The sequence below is a fragment of the Oncorhynchus keta genome, chromosome 15 (assembly GCF_023373465.1).
Source record: "Oncorhynchus keta strain PuntledgeMale-10-30-2019 chromosome 15, Oket_V2, whole genome shotgun sequence".
Classification (NCBI taxonomy): domain Eukaryota; kingdom Metazoa; phylum Chordata; class Actinopteri; order Salmoniformes; family Salmonidae; genus Oncorhynchus; species Oncorhynchus keta.
This window is the reverse complement of record NC_068435.1, coordinates 19,303,891-19,328,273: the sequence shown is the minus strand read 5'-3', so window position 1 is coordinate 19,328,273 and position 24,383 is coordinate 19,303,891. Positions and strand designations below refer to the sequence as shown.

Sequence of the window (24,383 nt, the reverse complement as noted above, 5' to 3'; positions counted from 1 at the left end):
TGTCTCTCTTGTCGTGATGTGTGTTTTGTCCTATATTTTTTAAATGTTTTGTTCATTTTTACAAAACAAATTCTCAACTGAATTCAGTTTCATCTACTGCTTAGGTTGCTTGAACGTTGAGGGGTTGGGAGAGAGAGTGTGTGTTTGCCACAAAGGTAAGCTCCACTATTCTTTCTGCTGGCAGGAATGGAAAGTGCATGCCTTCTCCAAATCTGAGGGGAGAATGGGAGAACAGGTTTTAGCTTCAGATGCAGATATGTCCTTTATACATGCCAATAACTCATCTGCCACCGCCCGACTATGTGAACATTTGAGGCCCGCAACAGACCCTAACAAAAATATAGAAAATGCGTTATAGAGTCAGAGATGGCAGATTGACTTTTTAATGGGCTTTCAGATAGGCCTATGTTTCTGCTTATAATTTCTGACACTTTGGTAGGGTATTTGTTAGTCAACTTGTCTATGATTAGATACATGCAGATTATCTTCTGTCCTTTGCTCCCGACTGGCGCAGCGGTCTAAGGCACGGCATCTCAGTGCAAGAGGTGTCACTGCAGGCCCTGGTTTGAATCTGGTCTTGATTGGGAGTCCCATAAGGCGGCGCACAACTGGCCTCGCGTCGTCCGGGTTTGGCCGGGGTAGGCCGTCATTGTAAATAATAATTTGTTCTTAACTGACTTTCCAAGTTAAATAAAGGTTAAATACAAAAATTATTATAATAATACAAAAATTAGCTGACTTGTTGCCTTAGAATCAAATCAAATCGGATTTGTCACATACAACAGCTTACCATTAAATGCTTACTTACAAGCCCTCAACCAACAATGCAGTTCAAGAAATATAGTTGTTTTTTTACGAAAATAAACCAAAGTTAAAAAAATATATAAAATCAAAAAGTAACAGAAGAAAATGACATAATAACGAGGCTAGTAAATAAGCATTTGCTCACCAGAATGTGATACATCGATAGAATGAATGCTTCAATGTAGTTGACATTGGTACAGTTTTCTCTTTCATCTCTGTTTCTCTCATGCAGCAAAGACGATTGGGGCCGTGGAGAAAATGTAATAACAAAAATAAAAATACAGAAAGATATTCTGTGCAAAATGTCCAAATGGTATCAGTTTAACTGGTTTTAAGGAAATTAATAGCTGTGTAAACTACCCAACATGTTTCTTGTAAGATTTCAGTTAGGCTTGGATGCATATTTTATATTTTACATATATTTTACACTCCATTTAGTATGATTTGTTATGTTTCGTATGGTATGTATTAATTGGTGGATGTCCATCATCCATTTCTTATGATATGTTACGAATTGCAAATCGTACAATATTTTACAGATTGCAATTCATACAATATGTTACGAATTTGCAAAACATACATTATGTTACAAATTTGGCTAATGTTAGTGTAACGGATGTGAAACGGCTAGCTAGTTAGCGGTGTGCGCTAAATAGCGTTTCAATCGGTGACGTCACTTTCTGAGACCTTGAAGTAGTGGTTCCCCTTGCTCTGCAAGGGCCGTGGCTTTTGTGGAGTGATGGGTAACGATGCTTCGTGGGTGACTGTAGTTGATGTGTGCAGAGGGTCCCTGGTTCACGCCCGGGTAGGGGCGAGGGGGCGGTCTAAAGTTATATTGTTACATTAGCTCTAGGGAATAAGGGTTACGTTTAGGACTTAGGTTAAAAGGTTGGGGTTAGGGAAAGGGTTAGTTAAAAGGTTAGGGGAAGGGTTAGCTAAAATGCTAAGTAGTTACAAAGTAGTTAAAGTAGTAAGTAGTTGCAAAGTTGCTAATTATGTAAAATGCTTGAGTTGCCCATAATGAGATTCTGAACACGCAACCTTTGGGTAGCTAGACGTTAATGTTATATTGGCGAGCATACAAGTTAGGCCCTAAAGCTTAGGCATAGACTACACACTAATGCCAGAAAAAAACAATGTAAGAAAAACCTCACTGTAGCCTATAGATATGAATTTCACAATAATTATACATTTATGGACTTTTAATGCATTGTTTTGTCTTTATTCAACCAACCCGCCACCCACCCTTCTTCCGAACAATATTTCATGACCCTAAAGCCACCCGCCACTGTTGGATCCTGTGTTTTACATTATAGCCATTACCATATATATGATTGAATATGATCTGCTGTTGGCTTGTGTGGATGTATGTATGTGTTATGCAACATAGCTGACTTGAAACATTGTTAAAAGCTTCAGGGCCATGGGCCTTTCTCATGATGGAAAAAAGACAGGAACTGTGCAATGAGTTAGGGGTGGCACATTCAGAGCGTGGGGTTGCAGAACAAGCGGTCTTTTGTTAGATAACAGGAGCCAGGTGCGAGATAACGGTATGGAGCATGAGAGCCTGGATGTTCTTCACAGCAAGTTATCTATCAACAGAAGCGCCAAGAGGCGGGGACCCGCCTGAGCGCCTGCAATAGGCTGAGCAAGTTTAAACCAAGCCCAGTCTCTACTGTGATAGGCCAACAGACGGGTTGGAACTGTCTATCACAGTATAAAGAATACTGTTCACATACATCTTGTCAGTTCTCTGTTCTGCCCTGCGTGGTATTACAGTGAGCCTGTATATACGAAAGTTGCATTTGCCATTTATTACTTAGCTAATAAAAAATACATAGTATAAAATCGGTGACTCATTGTTATATTTATCCTGATACCAGATTCGAATTTACGCAACTCTAACACCACACGGATATAACCGCATGACTGCGAGTTATGAGTCAACCTGCGCATCTGTGTAAGGTACAGTGACAAACAGAGACTTGGAAGAACAGAGAAAGAAAGAGTCTCGCCTCTTATCTGAGTATTGGAGGGAGAAACATATCCCTCTGAGGCTTAGAATTAACAAAGCCCCCGCTTTTGGCTTAGAAGACAGTAATTTTATGCAGAGATGGGAGAATGTTTTGAACAATTGCTCTCTAGATCTCATGTTGCTTGTCATTGAAAAGACCAAGCAGAGACAGAGATAATGCGACAGAGTGCTCACATCAGAAGTTTTTCTCTGGCTGACAGATGAGTAGTTGGTGTCTCGGTTCTTTGGGACCACATAGGGCTGAACTTGGATCAGTACCTGGTTCTGACACCATGCAGGTCATAGACCGTGCCCTTGGAGTAGTGCTCAGTATCCTTCTGGTTTTTCTCCAGTGTGTGCCTCTTCAGTTATTTTTGAAAGGTGGCAATTTTCTCTGTTAATGTGGCAAACATTTAATTTATTTTTATTTAAACGGAAAAGTCAGTTAAGAACAAATTCTTATTTACAATGATGGCCTACCCCGGCCAAATCCTAACCTGGATGACACTGGACCAATTGTGCGCTGCCCTATGGGACTCCCAATCATGGCCGGTTGTGATACAGCCTGTAATGACGTCTCTTGCACTGAGATGTAATGCCTTAGACCACTGTGCCACTCGGGAGCCCGAAATCAACTAGCCCATGTCAGCTAATGTTTTTTTATTTAGGTTTTTTGCCCATAGATAATGTTGTATTTTTTTTGTCACTCAAATATTACATGAATACACATTAGACATGGCAAAATGTAAAGAATTGCGTGTGATGTTCCCGAATGCTGGAAGGTGGGCCCCGAGTGAAACAGTTTGGGAACCCCTGCTTTAGACCAATGTTGGATTTCTGAAAAGGAGAGGGATTTCCTCATCACCCCTCACCCAGTATGTGCAGCTTACTATGGCCTACCGAAGATTCACAACAAACTATATGATCCTCCTCTGAGACCTATAGTCTCTGATGATGACAGCCTCACAGAACCCCTATCCCAATTTGTAGATTTTTTCATAAAAAAATTGGTTCCTTCCCTTCCAGCATTATTGGGTGACAACAATGATGTATTAAAGATCCTTGAGAATGTCAAATTTGAATCTAATGATATACTTATAAATATGGATATTCTTTATACGAACATCCCTCATGCAGGAGGCCTAGAAGAACTCTCCCACTATCGAGATCAGGCCTAGGCAATTCCAGTCCTCGAGAGCCTGATTGGTGTCACAGTTTTGCCCCTGCCCCAGCTAACACACCTGACTCCAATAATCAACTAATCATGATCTTCAGTTAATAATGCAATTTGATTAATCAACTGTGTTTGCTAGGGATGGAGAAAAAGTGTGACACCAATCAGGCCCTTGAGGACTGGAGTAGCCCACCCCTGATCTAGAGAAACGCCCTGAAGGTCTACTTCCCCCTTCTGCTTTTATTTGGACATTAACCAAAATTAACTTTTTAAAGTATGCTGGCTCTTTACCTCCAACGCCAGGGAACGGCGATGGAAGCGGCATTTGCTCCAAATTATGCTAATGTATTTATGGTTTTCAGGAAAGAAAAAATGATTTACAATACTGTATCTAACTCCTTATTTTCTAATATTGTCCTGTGGTGTCGATTCATTCATAATAATCTGGTATTCTGGTGGGGCACAAAGGAGTAGATTTGTCTTGTATGCCAACTCTACTAATCTCCATTTATAATTTACAGAAGAGCATTGTACTGTACTTCCTCTGTCAATTTCCTCGACTTCACAATTTTTCATGTCGAAGGTGATACGCTAGAAATGACCGCAAACCTCTCAGTAGGAACATGCTCCTAAATTATGATAGTAATCAGTGGCGATTTTAGCATGTGAATTTTGGTGGGGAAAAGACCCAATTTTCTTTAAGATGCATGCCAGCAAAGCCACTACACAACACTAAACAATACATTAATTGCACGATAACATGCTGACCACAATGCAAAACAAATGTACACATACATATTATTCAATCATTGCACTGCACCCACACTGCTTGTGCACGTCAGCGAGCATCAGCGTGGCCATGCGCTAAAATAGACATTGGTTCTCATTGGTTTTTAGGAGCATATACCCAGATGGGTGATTGAAAGATAAACTGAGGTCCAAACTCAGTTCCTCTTTGTGGTAATGCACGTAAAGTTGGTTGCCAACCACGCCATATGAAGTCCAAAGAAGAAAAAGAAGCCTGAAGGAAGTTGGAGAGATGAGGAGAATCAAATTCGTTTTAATGTTTTTTTTCTGTCGATTAAATGTAGAGTAGAGGATTGTGCATTTCAGGTCAAATAACAACCCAATGTTAATATCCCAGGACAAATTAGCTAGCAACAGCAAGCTAGCTAGCTACATTGCCGTAAATGTTTAATGTTTTCTGACCTGTCCCAAAATTAATATAATTGGTTCAGAGTTTGTTTTGACATTTCAACCTGCGTTTCCTGGTCGCGTCTGATGTGGGTGAACAAAATCAACTTGCGCGATGGTGCATGCGGTCAGCATGTTATGGTGAATAACGGTGCCCACAAACTATTACATGCTGACTACACCACTCACTTCGTGTGCGCGAGGGTTGCAAAATAAATGTACACGCATGTTATTAAATCATTGCACCCACACTGCTCACGAGCGTGTGCATAGCCGGTCACTAAAATAGAGCTTGGTTCTAAACTCAGCAAAAGAAGAAACACCTTTTTCAGGACCCTGTCTTTCAAAGATAATTTGTAAAAATCCAAATAACTTCACAGATCTTCATTGTAAAGGGGTTTATACACTGTTTCCCATGCTTTTTCAATGAACCATAAACAATTAATGAACATGCACCTGTGGAATGGTCATTAAGACACTAACAGCTTACCGACAGTAGGCAATTAAGGTCACAGTTATGAAAACTTAGGCCTTTTTAAAGAGGCCTTTCTACTGACTCTGAAAAACACCAAAAGAAAGATGCCCAGGGTCCCTGCTCATCTGTGTGAACGTGCCTTAGGCATGCTGCAAGGAGGCATGAGGACTGCAAATGTGGCCAGGCCAATAAATTGCAATGTTCGTACTGTGAGACGCCTGAGACAGTACGGACAGCTGATCGTCCTCGCAGTGGCAGACCGCGTGTAACAACACCTGCACAGGATCGGTATATCCGAACATCACACCAGCGGGACAGGTACGGGATGGCAACAACAACTGCCCGAGTTACACCAAGAACCCACAATCCCTCCATCAGTGCTCAGACTGTCCGCAATAGGCTGAGAGAGGCTGGACTGAGGGCGTGTATGCCTGTTGTAAGGCAGGTCCTCACCAGATATCACCAGCAACAAAGTTGTCTATGGGCACAAACCCACCATCGCTGGACCATACAGGACTGGTAAAAAGTGCTCTTCACTGACGAGTCAGGGTTTTGTCTCACCAGGGGTGATGGTCAGATTAGCATTTATCATCGAAGGAATGAGCGTTACACCGATGCCTGTACTCTGGAGCGGGATCGATTTGGAGGTGGGGGGCCGTCATGGTCTGGGGCAGCATGTCACAGCATCATCGGACTGAGCTTGTTGTCATTGCAGGCAATCTCAACGCAGTGCGTTACAGTGAAGACATCCTCCTCCCTCATGTGGTACCCTTCTTGCAGGCTCATCCTGACATGACCCTCCAGCATGACAATGCCACCAGCCATACTGCTCGTTCTGTGCGTGATTTTCTGCAAGACAGGAATGTCAGTGTTCTGTCATGGCCAGCGAAGAGTTCGGATCTCAATCCCATTGAGTACGTCTGGGACCTGTTGGATCGGAGGGTGAGGGCTAGGGCCATTGCCCCCAGAAATGTCTGGGAACTTGTAGGTGCCTTGGTGGATGAGTGGGGTAACATCTCACAGCAAGAACGGGCAAATCTGGTGCAGTCCATGAGGAGGAGATGCACTACTTAATGCAGCTAGTGGCCACACCAGATACTGACTGTTACTTTTGATTTTGAGCCCCCCTTGTTCAGGGACACATGATTCCATTTCTGTTAGTCACATGTCTGTGGAACTTGTTCAGTTTATTTCTCAGTTGTTGAATCTTGTTATGTTCATACAAATATTTACACATGTTAAGTTTGTTGAAAATAAACGCAGTTGACAATGAGAGGACGTTTCTTTTTTTGCTGAGTTTATTTGTGATGCTCAACACTTTTTAAGTCCTGCCTCTCAAATCTCCTCATTGGTTTTGAGGAGCATATACCCCCGTGGTTGATTGAAATATTAGCTGAGGTCCACATTCCAGTCGGTTGTAGTAATGCTGTAAAGTTGGTTGTCACCCGCCATATAAAGCCCAAAGTAGAAAATGAAGCCTGAAGCAAGGAGGAGAGATAACGAGAAACTAATTTGTTTTACCGTTTTATCTGTGGATTGTTATTTGTTTATATCCCTGGACAAATTAGCTAGCAACTGCAAGCTAGCTAGCTAAATTGCCATAAATATTTAATGCTTTTGGACCTTTCCGCAAATTAATATAATTGGTTCAGAGTTTGTTTTGTTATTGTAACCTCTGTGTCCTGATATAGCGTCTGGTTTGGGTGAACAAAATCAACTTGCATGTGCGGTTTGGTCAGTATGTTAGGGCCTACATAAAGCTGTCCCAACAGCAGACCTTCCTTTTCAGCACAATGTAGTGAATCCTTACCACCGCTACACCTGGCTATCAGCTGAGCCTTGTCTGGCAGCGAAACAGTTCATTCAGCCTCATTTACTACCTTTTTTAAAAACATAGCTGATATAGCTGTCTTGCTTAAACAAATGTGGTTTCTACTGACAATTGAGATGTACAAACTATCGCATAAGGGAACGATGAGCAGATAAGAGCCAATCCATAATTTAGATTAAGACATTAATGAGCGAGTTAGGACGGGCATAGTCAATATACTATTTGTTCAGCACTTTTGAAATGTACAGCGACAGAATTCAGAACATGGGCCGTTCTTACAGTATTTTCCCTGTACACCAAGTCAGAACCGTAGGATAAATAAAGGGGGCATATAAGCAGACAATGAAAGCTCTTACAATATTTGATGATGACATTTCTCTAAAACAGGCTATAGGCTATAGGCTGCAAGTGGCTGTTCCACTGGTTGTCATAAGGTGTATGCACCAATTTGTAAGTCGCTCTGGATAAGAGCGTCTGCTAAATGACTTAAATGTAAATGTAAATGTACATGTGCACCACCAAGTCAGAACAGTAGGTGAAATTAAGAGGGGTAAATTTACCAAATTATTATGGTGAGGCACATGTGCTACAGCTTACTATACAACAAAGTATATTACATCATTTATGCAGCAGCAGACAGAGACATTTTTGGACTCACCTTGTTGTGCTGTGCTCAAATGAACAGGAAGGTGGTGCGTTGACATCATAGTCTGGCATTCTCTGGATTTATGGTGCTTTCAAGACAACTGGGAACTCGAGAAAGAGGTCCAAGTCCCCGACATGGAATTCCGAGTTGGATGACTGTTCAAAACGTATTTTCCCAGTTTTTTTGAACTCACTGAAGTCTGAGCTTTCTCAGTTCCGAGTTTCCAGTTGTTTTGAACTCGGCAGATGTAATTTTGGATTGACAGCATGGCCAATGTATTCAACCATGGTGTTGATTGTTTATCCTTTTAAGCTTGGAAAAGAGACCCTTAAACCCAGACTTGGACACACACCCTCTCCACTGAATAGCAGGCTAGTGATTGCTTTGCAACGCTTGCAGTTAGCCACTGAGTCCTTCCAAACAACTCATCGTTGAATTTGCTATGTCCAACATGTTGTGTAATGTTCATGGCTAATGGCCAATGAGCAAGGATACGGTTTTATCTATAATTTCTATTCATATGACAAGGACTGAAAAGGGCTTGCCAGTAGATTGTTGACTTGATTCATGTTGATGACTGCATGTCTAGCTTGCTAGCTACGAGTTTGAAAGTATGATGTTGACATGATCAGTCCAATCAAAGCTATGGCAGATATAACGTGATTTGACGTCATTTTATCTGTGGCCAATGACCCTGATCCTTCTTGGATGGGCACTTCTAATGTAAATCTATGGCAGCACACAAGGGGCTTGAATTTCTGAGCTCTCCCTGTAGATTTTGTTGCGAAGTAGTGTCCCCATGAGTGACAGAACACTGAGCCAGTCACAGCTCAACTAGAGAACATAACTAACCCCAACGCTCTGTTTTTTCCTCTGGCTGCCCCACCTCCACAGAAAGCACTGAGCTACAATGAAGCAACTGCATTTTGGAGCCTTATCCAAGAAAGCAAAAAAGAGACCATGCCAAAATAACATGCAAAACAGGTGAGCCACCCAATATATATATATATATAGCCCAACATTTTTAGCAAAACAAATATATATATATAAATGTTGGGCTCAAAACAGGTGGGCCCCTGAATACTGTTTGATAGTAAAGATTCTGATATAAATAGTTAGTCTCTCACCTGGATTCAAAAGAGCCGTCCCTCTTTATGTATGAAAACTGCGCTGCATTTGCTGGTCCACGCATTTCTACAACTCTTGCTCCGACATTACGCACCATTTCACATTTCCCTCAGCTGGGGCAGCATGCACCGAGGTAAAGACAGATTCAGGTTGGATATTCGATGGATATTTGCATGTAGATTTCCTTATGTCCACCAACCACAGTTAGGGACTGTCAACATAGTGACAAATAAAACAAATCTAATTTCAATAGCTCTGTAACCATTGCTCTGTAACCAACTTTCAAAACTGGTTCTAGCTAACCCAATGGCAGAGACACATATTGCACACACTTTTTTTTGTCGATTTACATCTCATTCTATTTCTTAAAATATTTTTATTCAATAGAGCCTTGTTCATGTGACCCACGCACCTCAAACAAGGTTCATAATGTACACTCAGTGGGCCTACAGATTGCAGACCCTTTTGTTTTTTCTATTTGGATCTCATGAGATTTTACAAGAATATGAAAAAGTTTCACATTTCAATAGCTCCGTAGTCATATGACCTACAACTAGAGGTTGACCGATTATGATTTTTTAATGCTGATACCGATTATTGGAGGACCAAAAAAGCCGATACCGATTAATCGGCCGATTTTAAAACTGTTTTTGTGATAATGACAATTACAACAATACTGAATGAACACTTATTTTAAGTTAATATAATACATCAATAAAATCAATTTAGCTTGAAGTAAATAATGAAACATGTTCAATTTGGTTTAAATAATGCAAAAACAAAGTGTTGGAGAAGAAAGTAAAAGTGCAATATGTGCTGTGTAAGAAAGCTAACGTTTCAGTTCCTTGCTCAGAACATGAGAACATATGAAAGCTGGTGGTTCCTTTTGTGGGGTTTTGAAAATGTGCTTGGCCTATCATGAGGGTGTCTGTGTGTGCTGGAAGTAACATTTTGCAACATATGGTGTGACTAGCGGGAAGCCTATGGCTAACCTTGGGTGTATCATGAGTTGTGGGGGACACATACAGAGCATAGTGTTGTGAAAACAGACTGTCTTTTGTTAGAACTCAAACTTGGCAATAACGGGAAACAGAGGTGTGGGCTCATAAGATATTCTGCCCAGCAACAGCTACACCTGCCAATGGGAGCGCCTGGGGGGCTGGGACCAGCCTGTGCGCCAACGATAGGCTGAGTGAGTCTAAACCACGCTCAGCCTCTACTCTGACAGGCCAGCTCAGAAGCGGGAACTACTGTTGTCAGAGTATATTAGAAGAACTTTGTCAGGAACTAGTCAGTTCTCTGTTCTGCCCTGCGTGGTGTTACAGTGAACCCGTATATACGAAAATTGCATTTACCATTTATTGCTTGACTAATAATAAAAAACATAGAAGATTCTCAGTGACTCCGTGTCACCTTCTGTCCTGATGCCAGATTCGATTGACGCAACCCTAACACTTTTAACATATGAGTCTTCAATATTCCCAGGTAAGAAGTTTTAGGTTGTAGTTATTTTTGGAATTATAGGACTATTCCCCTCTATACCATTTGTATTTCATTAACCTTTGACTATTGGATGTTCTTATAGGCACTTTAGTATTGCCAGTGTAACAGTATAGCTTCCGTCCCTCTCCTCAGGTCATTATTGCGTTGGACTAGTTAACTGTAAGGTTGCAAGATTGAGCTGACAAGGTGAAAATCTGTCGTTCTATCCCTGAACAAGGCAGTTAACACATAGTTCCTAGGCCGTCATTGAAAATAAGAATGTGTTCTTAACTGACTTGCCTAGTTAAATAAAGGTATAAAAAGAAAAAAAAGAAAATAAATGTAAATAAATAAAAAAATCGGCAAATCGGTGCCCAAAAATTCAGATTTCCGATTGTTATGAAAACTTGAAATTGGCCCTAATTAATATGCCATTCCGATGAATCGGTCGACCTCTACCTCCAACCCTCAAACTACTTTGAAAATATCCACTGAGTATCCTTTATGTAATACAACATTTTGTTTGTCCATTTTCATCTCACATGATTTTACATTAATTTTCAATGTTTTTTACTTCAATAGCTCCTTGGTCATGTGACCTAAAACCCTGAAACTGCTTTCAGAACATCCACTTACTAGCCTTATATATTGCATACCCTTTTGTTCATCAATTGTCATCTCAGGTGATTTTACATTAATTTTCCTATGTTTTTCTATATTTCTAATTTCAATAACTCCTTGGTCATGTGACCTACTGACCTCAAACAAGTTTCAGAATGTACATTCAGTGGGCCTACACACTACACACCCTTTAGTTTATACATTTTAATCTCACACGATTTTACATTAATTTGCCTGCTCTGCCCCCCTGAAGGACAGGATCACTCATACACCTATTCAGTTGGGCCTTCTTCCTGGGGCTGTCCTGACCTCCAGGCAGGCCCCCATTTTCCCGGAGACCTCTGACTCTAGGCCTACATTCCCTGCCACCCTCTGCCCGGGCCTGAAAGTGTATAGCTTACTACCTGGAACTATAGACCTCCAGGCCTCCACACCTACTCAGTCAAACACCCCTCTCACTAGGAATCACCCATCTCCGTGTCCCGGCCGGGTCTCAGCCATCTCCATAACCTTGCAAACCGGGGCACCCACACTTAAGCACCCCTCCCCAGACACTAAGACTTCAAAATATTCCCGCAGTCAGGAACCTGAAACAGGCTCTGTGCACCTGGTGACCAGCCCGCTTTTTTCCGCTCAGAGACTAAGTCCCCACTCCAACCTCTACAGCCTGAGTGCTGCCCAGAGTTCGGCCTGGGTTATTTGAGTCGACCGCGAAAGGTGGGTATGCTCCTTTGAATTTCAAGTTGACATTCAGTGATCCATGCCCAGTGGGAACCTAGGCTTCTTCCGTACGTTTTATGGGTCCACATCAAATCAATGGGCATGAATGGTACTACCCACATCAGATGTAGGCCTCCCTCCCCAGACAAACTGGAGATACCTCTCCCCACTTCGTAGGGCATGAGCCAGATCCATCCTATCACTGTGGGGCCAATGGGTTTAGTCTCTGCCTCGAGTCTAGTGAGCGTAGAGGAGACTTCCCCACCTACAATGTGTGGTGTCCCACACTCAGGCAAGCCTGGGCCTGGTAGTGTCAGCTAATGGTAAGGCACATGCCATCTCCACTACATGCTCCAAGGAGCATGGAGGAGAGCTCCCACATAGAATGTGTAGAGTCCCGCACCCTGGCGGACCTTCCATCTCTATTTAGTGCTCCACTGTTAGCGGGTCCAGCCAAAGCCAGCGTTCGATTCAAACCTTTGTTTAAACGTTTCACCACAGCTGCTCTGTGATCAGACTGACGCCAGTACTACACTTTCATCAGCCGTCTTCCAGGACTTAACTCCCCCCTCCCAGCCAAAGCCAGGGATGCAGTCTGGTGGAACCGCCCTCACATTTTCATGCTTGACGGAATGCTCCATATTCCAGGACCGACTGCCGCCTTCCGTTAACGATCAACAGCCGTCACCATCTGCAGGGCTCTCTTTGCGTATAGACTAGTACCGCGGTAACTCCCGTTTGGTTTGCATCGTTAGCGACACCTGAAAACAGGTGACATACAGTGAGGGATTGGAAGAGCCCTGCTAGAGAGCTAACTCGTTATCTCCCTTACCCCCATGTACTAACATTCTAGAGACAGTTTGTCTCCTAGCTGTTGGAGAGACTCCCTCAAATAGGTAACATACAGAGTAGGGGTTGGAAGAGCCCTCCAAGGGCTACGGTACTATTTTCAAGAAGTTATGGATCTGACTTTGTCGTCTTCCCTTACCGACATTATTCTAACATGTCAGAGGCTGTTCACCTTGGAGATCTGCTACGGATATGGGTACTGCCCGGCACGAGATTTCCATCCTCTCCCCCGGAATTTCAAGGGCCAGCGAGAGCTCACCAGATGCCGCCGGAACTGTGACGCTTTCCAGGGCTTGGGCCCCTCTCTCGGGGTGAACCCATTCCAGGGTGTCCTGCCCTTCACAAAGAAAGAGAACTCTCCCAGGGGCTCCGCCAGCTTCTCCGGGATTGGTCACGTTACCGCACTGGGCTCCTCGCGGCGCACGTCTCCGCCAGTCCGTGGACATTCCGAAAGTAGTTTGAGGTCAGTAGGTCACATGACCAAGGAGCTATTGAAATAAGAAATACAAAATTAATGCAAAATCACCTGAGATGTAAAGGGACAAATCAAAGGGTGTGCAATATAAAAGGGTAGTCAGTGGACATTCTGAACCTTGTTTGAGGTCATTAGGTCACATGACCAAGGAGCTCCCGCTCCTCTTTCTATTCTGGTTAGAGCCAGTTTGAGCTGTACTGTGAAGGGAGTAGTACACAGCGTTGTACGAGATCTTCAGTTTCTTGGCATTTTCTCACATGGAATAGCCTTCATTTCTCAGAACAAGAATAGACTGACGAGTTTCAGAAGAAAGTTCTTTGTTTCTGCCCATTTTGAGCCTGTAATCGAGATACTCAACTAGTCTAAAGAAGGCCAGTTGTATTGCTTCTTTAATCAGAACAACAGTTTTCAGCTGTGCTAACATAATTGCAAAAGGGTTTTCTAATTATCAATTGGCCTTTTAAAATTATAAACTTGGATTAGCTAACACAACGTGCCATTGGAACACAGGAGTGATGGTTGCTGATAATGGGCCTTTGTACGCCTATGTAGGTATTCCATGAAAAATCTGCTGTTTCTAGCTACAATAGTAATTTCCAAGATGAACAATGTCTACACTGTATTTCTGATCAATTTTGTTATTTTAATGAACAAAAAATAGCTTTTCTTTCATTAACATTTCTAAGTGACCCAAACTTTAAGGGTAGTAGTCATGGCCAAAAGTTTTGAGAATGACACAAATATTAATTTTCTCAAAGTCTGCTGCCTCAGTTTGTATGATGGGAATTTGCATATACTCCAGAATGTTATGAAGAGTGATCAGATGAATTGCAATTAATTGCAAAGTCCCTATTTGCCATGCAAATGAACTGAATCCCAAAACAAACATTGCCACTGAATTTCAGCCCTTCCACAAAAGGACCAGCTGACATCACGTCAGTGATTCTCTTGTTAATACAGGTGTGAGTGTTCACGAAGACAAGGCTGGAGATCTTTCATCTTGAGACCATTCACGTGTGGGGTTGCTTCTCAGCCAAGGGAGTGGGCTCTCTTACAGTTTTGCCTAAGATCACAGCCGTGAATAAAGAATGGTACCAACACATCCTCTGAGAACAACTTCTCCCAACCATCGCAACCATCCAGGAACAGTTTGGTGACGAACAATGCCTTTTCCAGCATGATGGAGCACCTTGTGAAAAGGCTCGGGGAACAAAAAAAACTATTATATTTTGGGTCCATGGCCAGGAAACTCCCCAGACCTTAATCCCATTGAGAATTTGTGGTCAATCCTCAAGAGGCGAGTGGACAAACAAAACCCCACAAATTCTGACAAACTCCAAGCATTGATTATGCAAGAATGGGCTGCCAGTCAGGATGTGGCCCAAGAATTAATTGACAGCATGCCAGGGCAGATTGCAGAAGTCTTGAAAAAGAATGGTCAACACTGCAAATATTGACTCTTTGCATCAACTTCATGTAATTGTCAATAAAAACCTTTGACACTTATGAAATGCTTGTAATTATACTTCAGTATTCCATATTAACATCTGACAAAAATATCTAGTCACTGAAGCAGCAAACTTTGTGGAAATTAATATTTGTGTCATTCTCAACTTTTGCCCATGACTGTATATATATATATTAGCATGAGTGTTCATGAGAAACCAAAGCTGGGTACCATGTCTGACAAACTAATAAAACCTATTACTTTGTAGATATACATCAATACAATTATTGCAAAAGATAGCTTGTGAAAAACGGTACACTTTATTTCCAGAAGATATGCCAAAGCCGTTGGACAATTCATTGAACAACCAAAACAAATGTGAATTGGACCTGTTTGGTTTGGTTAGATTGCAATTTATGAGCAGGACGGCAAATAAAAAAGCTGATTTTATTATTTCAGAAACCTGTAATCTCCTAGAAATACTTCAAGAACTGGTTATGGTTTGGTTAACAGTTCAACTACAAGGTAAACAGTAGTAGTAAGTTAGCGTAATTCATTTAACACTTGTTTTATCAAAGGAACGTAAAAGCACATTTCCATACAAGATTGTTTTGTACAAAAATTCTCAACTGAATTCAGTTTCATCTACAGTCACTGCTTAGGTTTCTTGAACGTTGAGGGGTTGGGAGAGAGAGTGTGTGTTTGCCACAAAGGTAAGCTCCACTATTTCTTCTGCTGGCAGGAATGGAAAGTGCATGCCTTCTCCAAATCTGAGGGGAGAATGGGAGAACAGGTTTTAGCTTCAGATGCAGATATGTCCTTTATACAGTGTGTATGCACATGTGTGTGTAAGGTTGTCACGTAACTCTACCTGAGGTATTGTCGGAGCACTCCCTGAGCGATTGCATGGCGATCATGTACTCTTTCCCAAGGAAATCCTGGAATTTGGTGCCGCTTGGGATCTCCTGGAGACACTTTGTGGAATCCTTGAAGAGCAAGTTCTTTCCAAAATCTGTCTGGAACATATTAAATGAGGAATCGCTGCCGCTTGAGCCGAACCTGGCCTAAACACAGGGAGAAAATATTTACTTGGTGGTTAAATCAATGATAAACCTTTAATTATATTTTAGACTATTTCTTACACTAAATGTGTATTTAATAGACCCCCCCCAATGAACCAAAACTGATCTTAGATCAGCTTGGGGATCATGGGTGGAAATGGGCCACAGTATGCACAGGCTTATGTGCCAGTGGGTTAGTGCTGGGCTGAGACAAAACCTTAAACTCTGTATCCCTCTAGTACTAGAGTTGCTCATCCTTGGCTAAACTGACTAAGGAGTTGTCTTAAGCAGAAACAGATCTGGCTATAAGTCTTAACACCCACCTGCTGCTCCAGAAGGACGGATACAACCTCTCCACGGGACTCTGGGCGTGTTATCACAGCATGGGCGGGCACCTTGGCCAGGTGGCACTCACGGAAATTTGTGACTGGCTGGGTAGTACCATCCTGGCAGAGTAGTTCAAAGTCAGAGGACGACAGGTTCTGTGCCCAAACTGGACCACTACCTACAGGGAAGGATGGATAGATAGGAGAGAGTTGAAGACTTTGTTTTCAGATACAGAGAGCCACAGATACAGAGAGCCATAGAAAGTGTATGAGAGAAATAACAATGAGTTGAGATTCATCTCTAGGAGTGAGAGGAGTGAAGCAGAGGAGAGAGAGATGAAAATAGGGCAGCAGAACATCTGTATGTGGATAAGAAACACACTTACCATCAGTCATCTCTGGTACAATAGTGTGTTTAATGAAGGCAACCTCTCCAGCATCTTCAACCAGACATCTGGAAGGATATATCAAGACAGACCATTAGATATATAAAAGAGTGAGAAATATACTATAGGCCAACAAATACATTTTGTTTTGTATAGTCCGCCATCACTATTAGAAAGATCGTGGTGAAGGACTCAACTATCAGCTCCACTATTGAATCCACCATTGTGGTGGCGCTCCATACCTGAATGCTCCGCTATAGCCGTAGTACTGCTCTTCAGAGCTGGCTTTGCACTTGGCCCTATCTCCTCCCACGGACTGCCCACTGCCCTTACACTTGGCACAGAAGGGAGAGTTCACCTCAAATCCAGGAGCACAGCCCTGACTGAAGTATGTGGCTGAATTCAGGAAGGAGACACCGTATGAGATATACTACATTCATAGATATACCAGGACATAAGTATAGAATGACACATTATAAACACACACACACACACACACAGCTGCTCACTCACTGAAGTCGCAGTTTCCAGTCCTCGTATGGATAAGACCCATGGGTATGTTCCAGCCTGCGGTCCTGCCCAAGCCGGTGTGGCATGACCTCCTGCCCTGCAGGGTGTTCCAGGTCAACCCAGATCCCTTCTTTACCACCGCCACCGCAAAGTAGGATGACGCCTCTGAGAGGACACAGACGGAAGAGGTGAAAGAGAAAGTCCAGCACTAGGCTTGATCGGGGTCCGGGAAGCCGGCCCAATAAATCTTACTGTAGCCTTATAGTATGGTGTGTGTTTGGTGAGGGAGCAGGTGTAAGCATGTGTACTTACCACCAGGGTCGCTGCACCGAACTGTGAGGAGAGAGAGAAAAATCAGCATGTTAACATTGTTGAGGCAGAGCAGGAGAGGATAGAAAGAGAGAGGGGAAAACACATCCATGATATGTGTGTGTGTGTGTGTGTGTGTCATACCTGCATCATACTGCTCCACCATGACAGGGACCAGACCACATTTTCCAGCAGTGAACACCTCCCCACCATCCACCGCTATGGCATCTGCCTCTTTACGCTGTGGAAAGAGGAAACAAAATAGAAATAGCGGAAAGAATGAAAGAAGATTAGATTAAGGGAATTACTTGCAAAAGGACAAACTAAAGTGCACATAGCATCTTGTTAATGTTTTTTATCCACCCCCACCCGCTAGTAATAATATGATATATAATTAGCAGACGCTCTTCTCCAAAGCGACTTAGTCATGCGTGTATAAATTGTTTACCTATGGGTGGTCCCTTGAAACAAACCCACTATCATGTCATGCTCTACCAACAGAGCTAGCGAGGACACAGAGGACATCTCTTCTCCCATAGCCTTACCATGATCTTCTCCCATAGCCTTACCATGATCTTCTCCCATAGCCTTACCATGATCTTCTCCCATAGCCTTACCATAATCTTCTCCCATAGCCTTACCATGATCTTCTTGATGCATTCATCCACTGTGGGTGCGTCCTGGCATTCGATCCTGGAGTCACCATCTGTGAAGCTGTTGATTGTCCAGGAGTCACACTTGACCTTCTCGTTATGGCCCACGGCACACCATTTGATGGCCCTGGAGGTGGCACCTGTGGCCTGCGCTGAAAAGCACATTTTGGGGCGATAGCAATGACCTAACAGTCTGAGACGTGTGTGTGTGTGTGTGTGTGCTTGTAAAAGTATGTGTGTGTGCATGCATGTGTGGCCTCACCTTTTGTCAGGGAGCGTATAGTGCTCATGTACTCAGCTCCCAGGTAGAGGAAGGAGTCAGTGGTCATTGGCAGCTGTACTAGTTTCTGAGTGGAGTCCTTGAACATCAGGTTCTTGGCAGCATAACCATCGGAGGAGAACAGGTTGAAGTCCTGTTGGGGCACAAATGAGTGAACACACATTCTTGTGTGATGTTGTTCATCCTGGTCAGTGTCAGTTGTGATGTTTAGGGCCAAGAGTTTATCCTGAACATGTGACCTGAGGTGGAAACACTCTGGGCCCCAAGGTCACATGGTCAGAAAAGTCTCCAGGGCCCTTATTCAGAAAAATCTCAGCATAGGAATGCTAATTTGGGACGTGGGGCCTCATTTATCAAGCGAGTGTTAATGTCTCACTAAATTCTGGTGTACGTGGAGCTTCTAGGATTTGTGTGTGCAACAAAGTATTTAGATTTATCAAACATATGGCACATACACTATAATTGTGTGTTCGTGAACAAGTGTTACAACCCCGCCTGGAAATACCCTCTTCGCCTATGATGGTAACAGAAGCACCCTCATTTGCTATATGATTTGGAGATGTTGGAACTGGGCCATGGCCGTTTTTAAAAGCACAATGGCAAATTTGATCACATTTCTGTACAGTTGTGGGGAGAATGTTTAAAACTTCTGGTGTGAAAAATTAATGCCACCTATAGCGAGTGTCAAACAACGGACGAGCATTCTGCGAGACTGATTGTTCAACAAACAATGTAAAAGTAAATGCTGAAAAAGCTTGCTAAATGATACCCATGGTCATATTCATAATGCTCTATAAGGCTCAACTGATCCTAGATCAGTACTCAGGTGACAGCGATGACAGGTGACAGTAATGTCCAGTACCGTGAGGGCCATCAGCTTGCTGTAGATGTGATTGGCCAGGTTGGTGTCCTTGCGGCTGACCACAGCGTGGGCGGGTACTCTGGCCAGGTGGCAGGTCTTGTAGCTGTCGATGGGAGCTCTGGTGTTGTCCTTGCACAGCAACTCATAGCTTGCCTTCTCTGCGGCTGCAAGCAGGTAATAGGAGGTTGTATAGTAGGTGACGTGTGAGTGGTTTGAACATTTACACTGTAAGCATTAACATAGTTTTGCCACAATTGTAATTCTAGATCCAGAGTTTGCATTTTACAGTTGACATTCAATATCGGTATGCTAGCTAATGCTTTAAAAACTCACCAGGTACAGTCAGGTGCTTGATGAAGGCAACCTCTCCTGCTCCATCCTTCAGGCACCTCGTGAGGCGAAAATACACACAGTTAGTGACCAATCCAGAGCAGGTAGAGGGAGATAGAGAGTACTGATAGAAGGAGAAAGGATACACATATCTGCAGATTCCAAATAGGGTAGATTGAGAGGTATGGGTGTACAGAGCATGGAGTTATTAAGAGATGGTAAGGGGTAGGAAAAGACTTGTACTCACTGGAAGGCCCCGGCATAGTCATAGTAGGGCTCCTTGTGAGATCTGGAGCAGTCTCCCTTACACAACTGGCACAGTTTAGAATCCGTATTGGCTCCTGGAGCACAGCTGGCATTGAAGAAGTCGCTCACCGCTGCCAAACAAATACACACACAGACAGACTATAAAAACCCTATGACTGGATTAAGCATACCAGCACACAGTCCATGTACGCTATATTCAGAACGTACAGCATATACAACACATATTTAACTTACTGACAGAGAGGAATAAAACACAACAATCCAAATATTCCCCACTGGGTAACAATTGACTACGGCAACTGTTTGGGCCAGCAGCATACCACCCTGCATCCCACTGATGGCTTGCCACTGAAGCTAAGCAGGGTTGGTCCTGATCAGTCCCTGGATGGGAGACCAGATGCTGCTGGAAGTGGTGTTGGAGGGCCAGTAGGAAGCACCCTTTCCTCTGGTCTAAAGAAATATCCAAATTATTGGAGACATTGCCCTGTGTAGGGTGCTGTCTTTCAGATGGGACGTTAAACGGGTGTCCTGACTCTCTGTGGTCACTATAGATCCCATCGCACTTATCATAAGAGTAGAGGTGTTAACCCCGGTGTCCTGGCTAAATTCCCAATCTGTCCTTCATACCATCATAGTCACCTAATCATCCCCAGCTTACAATTGGCTCATTAATCTCCCCTGTAACTATTCCCCAGGTTGTTGCTCTAAATGAGAATGTGTTCCCAGTCAACTTACCTGGTAAAATAAGGGTTAAATAAAATAAAAGATAACTATCAAGTTTGAGATGTTGATTATTACGCATAATAGTCCCTGCTAGATTAATGAAATTAATAAACTACCCAAAAGCACTGCAGCCACTCACCCGACTCCACAGGTCTGTCCTCGATGCCGGCCCATTGAATCCGGCCCTCAGACACCAGGGTACCGATGGGAATGTTCCAGCCTGCAGATTTGCCCAACCCGGTGTGGCAGGACTTCTTGCCACGGAGGTCGTGGAACCCAAATGTAGTGCCCGTTTTGGCCACGGCCACAGCATAATAGCAGGTGTCAGAGTCTGATGGACAGGAGAGGAGCCATCAATACAGTGTTCAGAAACCAGATTCAGACAGAAACCATTTGAGCCGATTCAAAGTGCAGACTTTCTGTTGGCCTATCTTTGCAACTGAAGTGCTAAGGGCCATTGTTTACCCAGTCTCTTCCATTCACTAATAGACATAGATTCAACATTTCTCTAAGCCTTATAAAGAACAATATGTATAACATATTCAATTTAACAGAAAAAGTTGAGGAAATCTTGAACTTGGTCTTGAGATGCTTACCCTCACCATAGTCCTCTGCAATGATGGGCTGCAGGTTGTAGTTGTGGAGGCCAGCTATGTAAATATCTCCTCCATCCAGAGTGATAGCATCAGCCTCTTCCCTCTGGCAGGGAGAAAGAGAGACATCCGTGAATGAGAGAAAGAGAGACATCCGTGAATGAGAGAAAGAGAGACATCCGTGAATGAGAGAAAGAGAGACATCTGTGAATGAGAGAAAGAGAGACATCTGTGAATGAGAGAAAGAGAGACATCTGTGAATGAGAGAAAGAGAGACATCTGAATGAGAGAAAGAGAGACATCTGAATGAGAGAAAGAGAGACATCTGTGAATGAGAGAAAGAATGAGACATCTGTGAATGAGAGAAAGAGAGACATCTGTGAATGAGAGAAAGAGAGACATCTGTGAATGAGAGAAAGAGAGACATCTGTGAATGAGAGAAAGAAGACATCTGTGAATGAGAGAAAGAGAGACATCTGTGAATGAGAGAAAGAGAGACATCTGAATGAGAGAAAGAGAGACATCTGTGAATGAGAGAAAGAGAGACATCTGTGAATGAGAGAAAGAGAGACATCTGTGAATGAGAGAAAGAGACATCTGAATGAGAGAAAGAGAGACATCTGTGAATGAGAGAAAGAGAGACATCTGTGAATGAGAGAAAGAGAGACATCTGTGAATGAGAGAAAGAGAGACATCTGTGAATGAGAGAAAGAGAGACATCTGTGAATGAGAGAAAGAGAGACATCTGTGAATGAGAGAAAGAGAGACATCTGTGAATGAGAGAAAGAGAGACATCTGTGAATGAGAGAAAGAGAGACATCTGTGAATGAGAGAAAGAGAGACATCTGTGAATGAGAGAAAGAGAGACATCTGTGAATGAGAGAAAGAGAGACATCTGTGAATGAGAGAAAGAGAGACATCTGTGAATGAGAGAAAGAGAGACATCTGTGAATGAGAGAAAGAGAGACATCTGTGAATGAGAGAAAGAGAGACATCTGTGAATGAGAGAAAGAGAGACATCTGTGAATGAGAGAAAGAGAGACATCTGTGAATGAGAGAAAGAGAGACATCTGTGAATGAGAGAAAGAGAGACATCTGAATGAGAGAAAGAGAGACATCTGTGAATGAGAGAAAGAGAGACATCTGTGAATGAGAGAAAGAGAGACATCTGTGAATGAGAGAAAGAGAGACATCTGTGAATGAGAGAAAGAGAGACATCTGTGAATGAGAGAAAGAGAGACATCTGTGAATGAGAGAAAGAGAGACATCTGTGAATGAGAGAAAGAGAGACATCTGTGAATGAGAGAAAGAGAGACATCATCTGTGAATGAGAGAAAGAGAGACATCTGTGAATGAGAGAAAGAGAGACATCTGTGAATGAGAGAAAGAGAGACATCTGTGAATCTGAATGAGAGAAGAGAGACATCTGTGAATGAGAGAAAGAGAGACATCTGTGAATGAGAGAAAGAGAGACATCTGTGAATGAGAGAAAGAGAGACATCTGTGAATGAGAGAAAGAGAGACATCTGTGAATGAGAGAAAGAGAGACATCTGTGAATGAGAGAAAGAGAGACATCTGTGAATGAGAGAAAGAGAGACATCTGTGAATGAGAGAAAGAGAGACATCTGTGAATGAGAGAAAGAGAGACATCTGTGAATGAGAGAAAGAGAGACATCTGTGAATGAGAGAAAGAGAGACATCTGTGAATGAGAGAAAGAGAGACATCTGTGAAAGAGAGACATCCGTGAAGGAGAAAGAGAGAAAACACTCCAACAATAGACCTGCACCTCACAAGGTTGTTAATGCAAGCGGATCAACTGGTGCTGGCTGGAAATTACAGATGGGCTGCTATCTATTCTACATGAGACTAGTAATTTGAACCTTTTGTCAAACTTCAAGAAACTATCCCTCAAAAAGAATTGTAAATTACAACATGCACAAATAAAAGCTCTCTTTACCTTACTGTGACACATCGAACACACCGACAGGGTCTTGCATTTTGGTACACCAGAACTACATTCACTTCCAATGAAACGCTGCGTTTGCCTTGCAGCATTGCGTTGCAGAGGCAGTTGCAGTGCATTCGGTGTGGTGCATATGTTGGATTTATTGAAAGTATGCGTCGAACTGTATGCGTAGACGGCTTGACAGAAATGGTAGCAGAAGGCGAATGTGGAACTTTTTTTGTCTACATATCCAGATGATGCTGCGTACTATTTTGCTCAAGAACCCTGTCGGCGTGTTCAAAGCGTGAGTTACGCGCATGTGCCACGTGCGTAACGATGCAACGCCATTGAGTTTTGTATTCACTGACCTTGCTGGCGCAAAAGTAAAACGCACAAGAACACGAAACAAGTCAGAAATGACAAAAGTCACATTAAAATACTGTTTAATAGTAGAGATTCTGATATAAGTAGTTAGTCTCTCACCTTGATGGCTTGGATGCATTCAAAAGAGTCGTCCCTCCTCACGCATGAAAACCCCGCCACCCTGGCTGCGAGGTCGTGGCATTTATTCAGCTCTTTTTCCGACTTTACGCACCATCTAACCATTCCCTCAGCTGGGGCAGCATACACCGTAGCTGAGGACAGAATAAATGCTATGATAAAATTGAGAAATATAAATTAAAGCAATCAATGTCTATTGATATTTTTCAATGCGTAATTGTCTTTGCACGTATAAACCCACTTACCGAGGCACCCCAGCAGCGCTGAGACGAGAAGCAGTTTCATGTTCTCGAAGTCTCCAAGTCAACAATTCCCGGAGTGAAAAAGCAGGCCGTTTTAGAAGGCAACTCTGGCTTTTATAGAAAACCAATAGGCTGGGATCCACGGTGGGCTGACTTAGCTGAAAAGAGGCCATAGTTTGTTTAGTGTTTCCCAATATGTTACATGGCGCGTTTAATTGTTCACAGGCGGGGTGAGCGCGCGTTGCTCACTCCCTGTTTGTGTGTGTGTGGTTTTGTGTGTACTCAGACTTCAGACATTTCCACATAATGGAAATTCACCAAATAAATAGTCCTGCATTAAGCAATATCTCATGTTTTTCAACTGTTATTTCAAAGCAGTCTTCCAATCTATAAGTGTTTGCAGCATAGTCATCATCACTAATCAAAATGTTGAGCAATGTGTAGTTCAGGCAAAAAAAAGGCACAGGTGTATCTTTTCTTGAGAATTAGAGCAAAATTAGATTAAATTGAGTGTATATACTCCCAGCTCCACA

At 42.9% G+C, this 24,383-nt stretch overlaps 1 protein-coding gene across 3 annotated transcripts; it reads right to left on the bottom strand.

Annotated features, from left to right (window-relative positions):
* Positions 1-95: 95 nt before the first annotated feature.
* Positions 96-24,008, bottom strand: tfa (transferrin-a). 3 transcript variants are annotated; one of them, XM_052463586.1, is made up of 17 exons: positions 23,854-23,982; positions 23,591-23,760; positions 21,164-21,266; positions 20,707-20,898; positions 19,825-19,954; positions 19,581-19,636; positions 19,248-19,411; positions 18,368-18,518; positions 18,094-18,257; positions 17,597-17,693; positions 17,456-17,476; positions 17,147-17,308; positions 16,876-17,029; positions 16,634-16,701; positions 16,245-16,426; positions 15,732-15,924; positions 96-212 (listed from the first exon to the last, which is right to left on the bottom strand). In XM_052463586.1, the coding sequence occupies exons 1-17, from the start codon at positions 23,891-23,893 to the stop codon at positions 166-168; spliced, it is 2,094 nt and encodes a 697-aa protein (XP_052319546.1). In that variant the 5' UTR covers positions 23,894-23,982; the 3' UTR covers positions 96-165. The 3 variants fall into 3 exon arrangements, with proteins under 3 accessions (XP_052319546.1, XP_052319547.1, XP_052319544.1); XM_052463587.1 differs by lacking the exon at positions 96-212 and adding an exon at positions 15,160-15,630 and having other exon boundaries at positions 23,591-23,742; positions 23,854-24,008; XM_052463584.1 differs by lacking the exon at positions 96-212 and adding an exon at positions 15,160-15,630 and having other exon boundaries at positions 23,854-23,980.
* Positions 24,009-24,383: the final 375 nt, after the last annotated feature.